The 12,095-nt window shown below is 47.1% G+C and overlaps 1 protein-coding gene across 1 annotated transcript in view; it reads left to right on the forward strand.

The window, feature by feature from the left end:
• Window positions 1-990: 990 nt before the first annotated feature.
• The window catches only part of SGPP2 (sphingosine-1-phosphate phosphatase 2), a 94,113-nt gene continuing 83,008 nt past the window's right edge, over window positions 991-12,095 (forward strand). Inside the window, exon 1 of the mRNA XM_080671100.1 lies at window positions 991-1,511. Coding sequence (XP_080527226.1) covers window positions 1,293-1,511 — 219 coding nt within the window. The 5' untranslated portion in view covers window positions 991-1,292. The remainder of the gene's footprint in view (window positions 1,512-12,095) is intronic.

The following is a 12,095-nucleotide window of genomic DNA, read 5'->3' on the forward strand; positions in this document are numbered from 1 at the left end:
CATTGCTCTCTCCGCCACTTGGTCTTGCTCTCCAAACAGTTTTGGAAAGGAGAGCGGAAACTAAGTCATGAGGGAAACCAAATCCTTGAAAGCCACAGCCCTGAGACTTCCTAGACTAAAAGCAGACAGAATAAACAAGGTAGTGGCAGGCGCTTGTTGACAGTCATTTGTGTAACCAAATGCTTAGCAGGCTTTGGACACGCTACCGGGAAAGGCGCATCTTCTGCTGCAAACAGAAGACGGAGGATTGAATTGCACTTTTGTTGCTGGCAGATGGGCTGGGGCATTTGAAATGCTGCCTCTCACTCCTTGTGAGAAAGCAAAGGTCCTTACAGGGGATCTCAGCTTCCTGGAAATAGATTCTGGAGGGAGGAAAGAAAACCAACCCCTCCAGGTCAAATACATGGAGGTGCTGTGAGATGTCAGTCTGCTGCCCAGTCCTTCAGCACCTTCTTCTCTTTGGGTCTAAACTTTGGGTCTAAACTCTAAAGGTCCCCAAAGATCTTGTTCCCAGGTCCCCGAGTCATTGTGTAAATAGAGGCGGGGGAGGGGGTAGGAGGAGGGGCAAGCGACACCTCTTTCAAAGCAGACAGCCCAGAAAGAATCGCGTTTTCTATCTACAGGTTTAAAGTGTTTCCCCAGTTGTCAAACCACAGGGCAGGGGCAGGGCCGCGGAGGATGACTCAGGACCACTCTGAATCTATCTCCTCGGCTCTTGAGCAAGGTCGGGAAGCTCGGGCCTGTGGCGAGATGTGGCAGCACGTAGTGTAAGGAATCAACTCGGGGACTTTCCCAGGAGGAACTGGTCAAAGGCAAGAGTAGAGGGCTGGGTGCGGGGGCTAGAGGGGAAATCCTACCCCACCTTGGGCTCAAGAGGGAAAGGAGGGTCACCCATGGGACCAGCCGCACGCGGCAGGATGGACTCCCGAGGTCCACACACGCCCGGCCGCGCCCCTTTAGGTGGCACCTCTGAGCCAGCCGGGAGCGGGTGGGGGCGCGGTCGTGGGAAGAGAGGCGGTTTAGGCACCTGTGCTGCTCCGCCCAGTCCCGATCGGCAGACTCCGGGGAGCGCCCGAGCCGGCGGGGAGGAAAGGCGGGTGGACGTGCCCGGCGCAGGGTGGAGGCGTCCACCTGGGCTTCCGTGCGCAGGGCGGGCGCTAGGACCCGAGTGGCGCACCTGTTGGCAGGTGCCCGGGCCTCGCCCGCTCTCCACCCGGGGAGCCGGGTGGCTGGTGCACAGGCGGGGAAGGTGCTGGCAGAGGCCCTAGCGCGGCGGCGGCGCCGGGCGCACCATGGCCGAGCTGCTGCGGAGCCTGCAGGACTCCCAGCTCGTCGCCCGCTTCCAGCGCCGCTGCGGGCTCTTCCCGGCGCCCGAAGACGACCCCCGAGAGAACGGCGCGGGCCCGGGGGAGGGCGCGGCGCGGGCGCCAGGGGTCGATCATCACTCCGCGGTCAACCGCAAGAGCGGCGGGGGGCCGGCCAATGGGCTGCTCAGAGATGCGGCCCCGCAGGTAACCGCGGGCCAGGTGTACGCGGGTGTGGGAGGGAGGGGGCAGCTGCTCCGTGGCCGGTGGACCAGTGGTCCAGGCGACTCCGCGGCGGGGACGGGCGGGAGCCGAGCCTGCGAGGCGGAGAGGGCGCCGTCCCCGCAGCGACCAGCCTCCTGACGCTGAGTGCGGCCGGGAGGACGAAGGGGAGCCCACCTGCCTGGTGGCAGCCAGGACCATTCATACAACAGATACTTCCAGAGCTTGACATGCTGTCTATTTAGAGACTTTCTACCTTAAAGTTAAATGTTGTGCATGTATATTCTCCCAATCGTGTAAGTTACATAATTGAAAAGCGGAGAGATGTCCTTGGCATTTTCATGAGAGGCTTCCCTGGGAGAGATGCTTAGAACTCCCCAGGATTCAGGAGTTTCGCCGCGCCCCCCACCCCCTTTCCTGATCTGCACTAACGGGGTGTGGCGGGCTCCATGTGTCCTTCACCTTCCCGCATGGCTCCTCTGAGGACAGAATTTAGGGTTGAAATGTTCCTGGAGAAATTTACAGCGCCAGCCAGTGATGCGGTCGAACAGCGCTTCGCTCCCCCCTCCCCCCAGAGCTCCGGGCCCCCTGCCGGGTGGGTCTTGTATTAACTGGCACCAGTGCCTTTTAACAGATGCTGCCAGGAGGGAAGCTCACCACACTCCCCTGTAGGTGTTCCGACTGTGGTTACACAACCCACTGCGGCTCGGGAAGCCGGCGTGTCTTGTCGCAGTGCCCAAGGACTCCGGGCGGGAGGGACCAGACAGGCTGCAGACGCCGATGGCCCGGCCGCTGTCTGCCAGGGCAGAGGCTGCCCCTGGGAGAGAGGGCAGCCTGCTGCAGGGAGATGCCCTGGGCACCCACAGATCCTGTCCTTCCCGTGGGGGAGGTAAAAAGGGCAGCACAGAGGACAGAAGCAATCCCAACTCTCCTTTGGGGGTGGGGAGGGAGCCACATTTTTTTTTCCTTCCTAGAAGTTTTGATAACTATTTTTGTGTCTATTTCTAGTAACTGGGGGCTTATGAAGAACCTGGCTTCTATGTGGAGTGGAGCATTGTGGGCGTTGAATTACAGAATTTGAGATGGTGTGCGTAGGGGAGGGGGGCGGGGTGTGTTCCACTCTAGACAAATCCTCCTCTATAATATTGTTTTCTCCTTTTATTTTTCTTCTCTGCCTCACATGACATCCAATAACTTTTAGATGAATTTAGGACCACCCCCCATCCTCTTGCCTCTTCTTAAAAATGGGGCTGTCCTAGCTGGTTTGGCTCAGTGGATAGAGCATCGGCCTGTGGACTGAAGGGCCCGCGGTTGATTCCGATCAAGGGCACATGCCCCAGTTGCGGTTGCCAGGCTCGATCCCCAGTGGGGGGCGTGCAAGAGGCAGCTGACCAATGATTCTCATCATTGATGTTTCTATCTCTCCCTCTCCCTTCCTTTCTGAAATCAATATATATATATATATTTTAATGGGTCGTGAGGGGATAGGGACCGATCGCATTCCTGAAATGTTGTAGGACATTTTCTGTGTGCCCACTGTTTACACCCACAGATAGACGCCCCAGCTGCTTTCTTTGCTCTCTTCTTAACCTTCTATTCTGTGTCCCTAATTCAGGAAGCTGAAAAAGAGTGCATTTCCCACTAGTGCTTTTCAAACAGTTTTAAACATCACCCCTGGTGATGTGTTCTGGAAAAGGAGAATCTTGCCCTTTAAACGAATGATCAGCAGATTTAGCGCAGGGAATAGTGTCTTCTTGTGGCTTGAAGAGCCGGCTCATTCAGTGTACCAAATGCAAGGAGATTCTCACCTCCCACCCAACACATAACTCACTCACTATAGCGCAGGAACAGGTAAGAGTGGGCTAAGAATTCATAATAAGAAATCACTGTAGTGATGGGTGATGGGGAAAAACATGTGACAGCCTTTGATAAATGAGAGGTTCATGAATATTTTTAAAGGTGGGTTGGTTTCAAGTGACTTGGGAACATTAATTTGCAAATGTAGGTGGAGTTCCCAGAAGAAACTGATTGCATAACTGCCACAGAGACTGAGAGGAGTGCATGGGACAGTTGAAAGAAACTTCTCTCCAACAGTTTCCTTCTCCTTGGCCTCTGGCCTGGGGCTGCCTGAACTGCCTGTCCTTTCCCTAAATAACCCCCTCTCATCCTTCAGTTTCAATGGTCAGTTCCTCAAGAGACATCTTTGATCACCTTCCAGTCTCACCCCACTTTTAAAAAAAATTTTTAAATATATTTTTACTGATTTCAGAGAGGAAGGGAGAAGGAGAGATAGAAACATCAATGATGAGAAAGAATCATTGATCAGCTGCATGCCCCCTGCCGGCAACCCGGGCATGTGCCGGTGACCAGAATCAAACCCCCTTCAGTCTGCAGGCTGGGCTCGCACAAAGCTGTCACTGAGTAAGTCAGACTGGTCTTCAGATGTGTCCCAGTGGTCAAGAATTTCAGAGAGTTCTGGGTCCTGAAGGGTTAAATGCTTTGTTGAGGACTTGCCAAATACCCACACAGCTGGGTCTTTTGACTCTCAAGTTTAAACTTCTTCCACTGTGCATCTTCACTTACTCTGTCTCATTGAGAAAATGTGTAGTGTTGGGGCTTGGTTGGGAGCAGAGTGGAGATTGGGTAGAAAGAGAACTTGCTTTTGGTGTGCAAGGGTAATTGGTCTCCAAGGGTAACTATTGGAGGACATTCTTGGCAGCAGCCAAGAGCAAGAGACAGAGATCCTGGGACTGAGCAAGGAGGACAAAGGCCCAATCAGAATTGTGTTTATTTGTTATGGGGCAGAGCCAGCCTTGGTTATAATGGTATTTTGATTTTTATCATCTTTGCTTACTCAACACAGTTGCATTAAGTTAGACTTTGCAGTGCCTTTTCCCATCATTATATTAAACTAGAGATAATCTTTCCAAATTACACTGTGCTCAATAAATACTCTTTGATAACTATTTGCTGAGATATACTGAGTGGCCAGATTATTATGATCTCTGAATGCATAATAATCTTGCCACTCAGTATCCATATATAATATATATATATATATACACACACACTAGAGGCCCGGTGCACAAAATTCGTGCATGGGAGGGGGCGTGTCCCTCAGCCCAGCCTGCACCCTCTCCATTGGGCCCCAATGGAATCAGGCCTAAAAGGGCAGTTGGACATCCCTCTCACAATCCAGGACTGCTGGCTCCCAACTGCTCGCCTACCTGCCTTCCTGATTGCCCCTAACCGCTTCTGCCTGCCAGCCTGATCACCACCTAAACACTCCCCTGCCAGCCTGATTGATGTCTAACTGCTCCCCTGCCAGCCTGTTTGCCCCCAACTTCCCTCCTCTGCCGGCCTGGTCACCCCTAACTGCCCTCCCCTGCTGGCCTGATCACCCACAACTGCCCTCCCTTGTAGGCCTGGTCCCTCCCAACTGCCTTCCCCTGCTGGCATCTTGTGGTGGCCATCTTGTGTCCACATGGGGGCAGCCATCTTTGACAACATGGGGGCAGCCATCTTGTGTGTTGGAGTGATGGTCAATCTGCATATTACTCTTTTATTAGATAGGATAGAGGTCTGGTGCATGGGTGGGGGCCAGCTGGTTTGCCCTGAAGGGTGTCCCGGATCAGGGTGGGGGTTCCCTTGGGGTGTGGGGCGGCCTGGGCAAGGGGCCTGTGGTGGTTTGCAGGCTGGCCATGCCCCCCAGCGACCCAAGCGGAGGCCCTGGTATCTGGGGTGGAGCCAAGCCTTCTGCTAGCTCTGTGGCGGCAGCCATTTCTGTTGGGATTTATGTATCTTCTATCATTGAAACTTTGTAGCCTTAAGCGGAGGCCTGGGCTGGCCAGGGTGTGCGGAAAGCTTGGCTTCCTCCATCGCCAGGGAAATCCAAGCCTCCCTCCTGCTCTCTCCGGGGCCAGAGCCGTCTTGGTTGGGGTTAATTTGCATACTCGCTCCTGATTGGCTAGTGGGCATGGCTAGTGGGTGTAGCGGGGTGATGGTTAATTTGCATATTACTCTTTTATTAGATAGGATGAGGCCTGGTGCATGAATTCGTGCATGGGTGGGGTCTGGCTAGCCTGGCCAGGGGGAGGGGACATGGGCAGTTGGCCGGCCTGCCTGCTGGTCGAACTCCTGGTCAAGGGGACAATTTGCATATTAGCCTTTTATTATATAAGATATACACTAAATGGCCAGATTATTATGCGTTCAGAGATCATAATAATCTGGCCACTCAGTGTATAGTTCTAAAGTTGGGTTGGGGAGGGGATTAAAAATAGGTTGTTTTTAGAAGTCTTTGCTCTCCTCTTTCCCTCTAAATCATTTGGGGCCCTCAAAGTCTGTCAGTCCACAAAACCCCACCTTGGACTTCATTGGCTTGCTAAAGTGCAAAGAAGCATTGCAGGAATGCCAAGACCAAAACCAGATCTGGTTCTGCCTCGGTGTCAAGTTGAATTCCTCTGGGCCCCAGTTGTCCCATATGCAAAATGAGCAGAATGAAATAGATGCATATAAATTATAGTCAGAGGAGCTTTAATGACAATGTCCAGGATCCAGGTCAGAAGTGAGGCCCAGAAAAATTGCCAAACAGATGGGAGCTCTGAATTCTCTTGTCCTGAGATCCACCACCCTTAGTGTGTTCAGGATGAAGATAGTGATGGCCAGAGGTGACATTTTGACTTGATCATAACTAAAATGGCCAACAGGTTGAACTTCGAGTTTTGATTATCTTTAGATGGATGTTGAGGTTTGAAATGGCAAAATAAACCACTTTGAAAAAGTATATTTGATTTTTTTTCTAGTAACAGATATTGTTCAGACTAGAAAATATGGAAAAATACAAAGAAAATGTTAGATCCATGCCCATTGTACTACTACTAAAGAAAATCACTCAGTGAATATTAAACCTGATCTTTAATGACTATATGTTATCCATAGCATGGGTATACAAAAATTTAGTTGGCCAATTGCTGTAACTGTGTGATCATTTCACAATATACACAAATACTGTATCATGTTGTACACCTGAAATTAATGTCAATTATATCGCAATTTAAAGACAATCAAGATATGTAAAAAGGTAGTTGAACAAAGATGTTATTTTTTCATTAATTTTTAGAGAGAGAGGAAGGCAGAGGGATAGAGAGATAGAAACATCAATGAGAGAGAAACATCATCAATCAGCTGCCTCCTACATGCCCCTTCCTGGGAATCGAGCCTGCAACCCGGGCTATGTGCCCTGACCAGGAATTGAACCATGACTTCCTGGTTCCTGGGTTAACATTCAACCACTGAGCCCCTCAGGGTCCTCCCCAATGTTTTTGCACATAGCAATAACTTTTTATGGCTAAATCATATTCTATTGTGTACATGTGGGGGAGCACATTTTCTTTATCCATTCATCTATCAATAGACACAAGTTGCTTCCATATCTTAGCTATTGTAAATAATGCTGCAATGAACATGGGGCTGCATGTTAGTATTCTCTCTCTCTCTCTCTCTCTCTCTCTTTGAAAAATACCCAAAAGTGGAACTGCTGGATCACATGGAAGTTCTATTTTTAATTTTTTGAGGAACCTCCATGCTGTTTTCCATAGTGACTGCATTAATTTGCATTCCTACCAACAGTGCACAGGGGTTCCCTTTTCTCCAAATCCTCACCAACACTTATTGGTGTTCTTTTTTTTTTTTTTTTTTGGTCTTTTTAATCATAGCCATTCTAACAGGTATAAGGTAATATCTCACTGTGGGTTTGATTTGCATTTCCATGATAATTAGTGATGTTGAGCATCTTTTCATGTGCTTGTTGGCCATCTGTATGTCTTCTTTAGAAAAATGTCTATTCAGATCCTCTGCCCATTCTTTAATCTAATTATGTTTTGTTTTTGTTTTTGTTTTTGTTTTTTGCTGTTGAGCTGTATGAGTTATTTGTATATTTTGGAAATTAACCCCTTATCAGATATATGACTTACAAATATTTTTTCCCTTCTCTAGGTGCCTTTCATTTTGTTGATGGTTTTCTTTTCTGTGCAGAAGTTTTTTTAGGTTGATGTAGTCCCACTTGCTTATTCTTACACTTGTTGCCTTTACTTTTGGTGTCAAATTCAAGAAATCATTGCCAAGACCAAGTCAGCCTTTGACTCTGTTCTTACTTTAAATTGCCATGCTTGGAATTGCTGGTAGAAATATGCATATAGTATGGCTTTGAATAGGTACTAGCAATTTGCCCTGCAGAAAGGGTGTGCTAAGGCACATAACTATGAGGGCAAGTTTCCCACACCCTCACCAATATTAGGTATTAATGCTTTTTTAAATTTTGGAAAAAATAGCCCACTTTGACTTCTATCTCACTTTTCTTTATTTATTTCCAATATTTATTGATCAGCACTGAATTTCTGGGACAGTCCCCAGCCTTAAAGATACAAAGGTAAATAAGATTTAGTCCCTGCCTTGGGAAAGCCTCAAAGAAAATGATGCAATGCAAATTTACTAGGTTAGAAGGATAACAATGTGGCCAGGGATTCAATAGCAGGAGTAACTCACGATCTCTGGAGGAGCCCAGGAAGTCTTGAGTCAGGGTTTAAAGAGTGAGTAGGAGTCAAATAGAAAAGGATAGGAGGATTTCTTTCCTCTGCCTGGGAATCTCATGTGATAAAACATAAAGACACATTGTCATTTTTGGTGAATAGCAACAAGTTCAAGTTGGGTATAGTAAGAGTTCCAGCAGGAATTAGATGGCCTATTGAAAAAGGGTAACCAAAACCCTTAAAATGGTTAAAATAACAAATTTTACATTCCATATATTTTACCTCAATTAAAAAACAAACCAACAACAACAAACCACACCCTGGCTGATGTGGTTCAGTTTGGTTGAGCTTCGTCCCATGCACCAAAAGGTCATGTGATCTCTTCCTGGTCAGGGCACATGCCCAGTTACGGGCTCAATCCCCAGTAGGGGGCATGCAGGAGGCAGCTGATGTTTCTCTCTCACATCAATGTTTCTCTCTCTCTTCCACCCCCCAAAAAAAATCAATAAAAACATGTTTTAAAAAACACACACATAGGTTCTATCTCACTTTCTGGTGGAGGAAGAATAGCTTCCCCCTCCTTAAGTGTGAGCTACACAAGGTGACTTCCTTCTAAAGTGAATAGTATGGAAAGGGAGGAAAAAAAGGATAACTTTATAGCATAGAAATCTGGCAGACACTATCTCCACCAGGTAGTCAAGGTTAACATCAACAGAGAGAAGTCATGTGGACAGTATGTTGCATGTTGATAGCATACACTCTTTTATTATTGATTTCAGAGAGGAAGGGAGAGGGAGAGAGAGATAGAAACATCTATGATGAGAGAGAATCATTGATCGGCTGCCTCCTGCATGCCCCACAATGGGGATCAAGCCCACAACCTGGGCATATGCCCTGGCTGGGAATCAAACCATGACCTCCTGGTTCATAGGTCAATGCTCAACTACTGAGCCATGCCAGCTGGGTTCATACACTCTTGATACATGTTGAAAAAGGCACTTCATCTCTGAGGCTTCCTCCCCCAAACTCATACCTCAGTCTAAACATGAGAATGACATCAGACAAATCCTAGTCGAGGGACATTCTACAAATGAGGGACATTCTATTCTTCAAAATTGTCAAGGTCATCAAAAACAAGGAAAATCTGAAAAAAACTGTTACAGCCAGGAGGAGCCTTGGGGGATATGACTCAATGTTATTGTGGTGTCCTGGATGGGCTAGTGGAACAGAAAAAAAAGACATTAGGAAAAAAGTAAAGAAGTTTAAACAAAGAATGGACTTTAGATAATAATAATGCATCAGTGTTATAATCAATGTATCATACTACTAATAAAAGATATTAATGATAGGGAAACTGGCAGCAGATTGTATGGGAAGGATGTGGAGTATATGGGAACTCTTAGCACTATGTTCTAAATTTCTCTATAAATTGAAAGTGTTCAAAAATATTGTCTATTTAATTTTTTTAAAGGGGCAGGTAATTGTAGGGGGTTCAAAGATGGGCTCATTTACAAAGGTGTAGGCAGGACTGGAAAAAACCAATATGGTTTTGGAGCAGGCAACTTAAGCCTAAGAAAAGCAAGGGGTGTGGATAGGGTTCTGGTAACCCCAGCACCAAGGAGAGCTTAGATGTCAGAGAGAGGCCCTTGCCAAGAGCTGAGGCCTTCAGTAGAGAAATGTAGCCACCTCCAGGCAGAAGTAGGGAGGTAAATATATCTGGGACTCCTCCATATGCCCTCTCATATCCTGTCAGGGCCTCCCTTTGGCCAAATTCAGTCAGAAGCCAGGGAGTTTGGGAGCCTGGCTGATGCAATCCATAAAGGTCAGCCCCCCCCCCGCCCCCCCCCCCCTCCAGGGAGAGGTGGAGATGACAAATGGGAAATATCCAAGCACAGGTTAAATAAGAAATTGGTAATTTAATACTGGCTGGAATTTGGGGCTAGAGCCAGAGTCTTAGGCTTAAGCCATAATGTGGCTTCCTGCAGAATTTAAATTTCATCCTATCAACAGGGGGATGACAAATCAAATTCATCCCATGTGCCAACTCAGAAATGGCAACTGGGATACCGTGATAAGAAAGGTTCATGTGCTTAATGGGAAAGAAGGTGGGATTGAATGGCTATGCCTGAGTGGGTATAAGGGAGGCTGTTGATGAAGCATTTGAGAAATGGTGATGTTATATTCAAACAACAGCAAAAATGGGACAAACATGAAAGCCTTAATATCTGTTTTGGGTTCTTCATGATACCCTTGAGTATCTCCCTCACCCACAAACACCTTAGGAGGAAAGAGACCACAGGATGCCTTAATATATTGGTTACCATGTTTTAAATCATGGGGCCCCATCATTATGGATATTAACTGATTGGATGGGTGTCAGCCCCTTAGTTAAAGGCAGCCTTCTCTCGGCTGGCCAGAATCCTATGAAATGGCCTGGAGTGATAACTTCATACAACTGGAACACTGCATATCAATCAGATTGCTGTCTAGGGAGTCTGAATCTAAGACCCAGACATAGGGACATAAAAGGAAGAGTGGTGATGAACTTGGGAGAGAAAGGGGAAGACTAAAGGCAGAGAAAGCAGTAGGAGAGCAGACTCCCGAGATGGAGAGGAGAGCAGCAATGCTAGTAGCAGAAGGAAAAACTCCGAGTGGAGAAGGAAAGTGAGTCTTGAGTATGGTGGACTCCACTGCTGAGGGCAGGTGCTAGAGAGACTGTTGACTTTCAGGATAGAATGAGGGGCTCAGGCAAGGGGGCTGGCTGTGTGGCTGCTGGCTCTGTGTCCTTACTTCCTGAGGAATCATGTAACAAATTGTCACTGGAGAGAACCTGGGTGGCTCTACCTTTGCAACCAGGATGTGTGCTCCCTACTGCTCTGGAGACTGGCACATCATTGTGCTTGGATAATTGATCATGTCATATTAGTGTAGTTCAGAAAGGAGAGGGGTCCAGGGGCCAGATCCCTCCTCTTTCTCACCTGTGCATCCCCAGGATCTAACATGTGCCTGGAACATGGCAAGTATTTAATATTACCTATTGAATGAAGCATGAAAGCTGCGCTAAACTCAACTTTTTCTTTCTTGGCAGAAATGTGATCACCTGCTCTCTCCAGTCACATCTGTGTTTCCCTGACTATTTTACCTACCTGTGGCTTCTTTTACCTTAATGTTTGTTATCGTTGGCTCCTTCCTTTTTATCCAGGAAATGATGGAGGATTTTGATTAATGAATAACTTTTTACTACTTTGCTTTCTTCCGTGGGACACTATGAGGGAAGATCAGGTACCAAGGAAAGCTGGTGATGGTGAAACACCCATTGAATTAAACAATGTGATTAGATGACCACGCTTTAGGAAGGCTGTTTAGTGAACCTGGTCTAATCTCAACTTACTTGACTTAGAATTGAGATGTCAAAACTTTTAGATTTTAGAAAAGCACTTTCACTTCTGCTGGTGCACTTTGTGTTAATGATTAAATCTATTCTGACATTTTATCTATAAAGTGCAGTTTCACTGGGAGACAGTTCTGTCGTGGTTTCTTAGCAGCACATTTAGAGTACTCCTGCCTGAAATGCTGAAAACAGGGGGCATCCACTGGTCTTTATTATTCTGCTCATCTGGGGAGTTACTTTCTACATACTGAGAAAATGAGATACTGAAAAATCCAGTCTTGACAATGATTCACATTTTTCTCCCTGCACTCTTATTTCAAACACAATATGGACTGATCAGCAAAGTGTTTTAAATAAAACAAGAAAAAATCCTTAGGCATGGGCTGGGGTGGATGGAGAGGGAAGGGTTAACCACCTGAGACCTGGAGGGCGGGGCTTGGGAACCTTGGGAAGGCAGTAATGGTGCCCTTGAACTATGTTGAATACTCCCTCCAGCCCCATAGGGCTCCCTGGTAGTTTCCAACCTCTCAGTTTAATAAAACAAAACAAAACAAAACAAAACAAAACAAAACAAAACACCAGCTTCATTCTTGCTTTTGTTAATGCCCATTTCTTAGGTTATTATGCCTGATGAAGAAATGTCCTCTC

Source organism: Plecotus auritus (assembly GCF_963455305.1).
Source record: "Plecotus auritus genome assembly, chromosome: 5".
NCBI lineage: Eukaryota > Metazoa > Chordata > Mammalia > Chiroptera > Vespertilionidae > Plecotus > Plecotus auritus.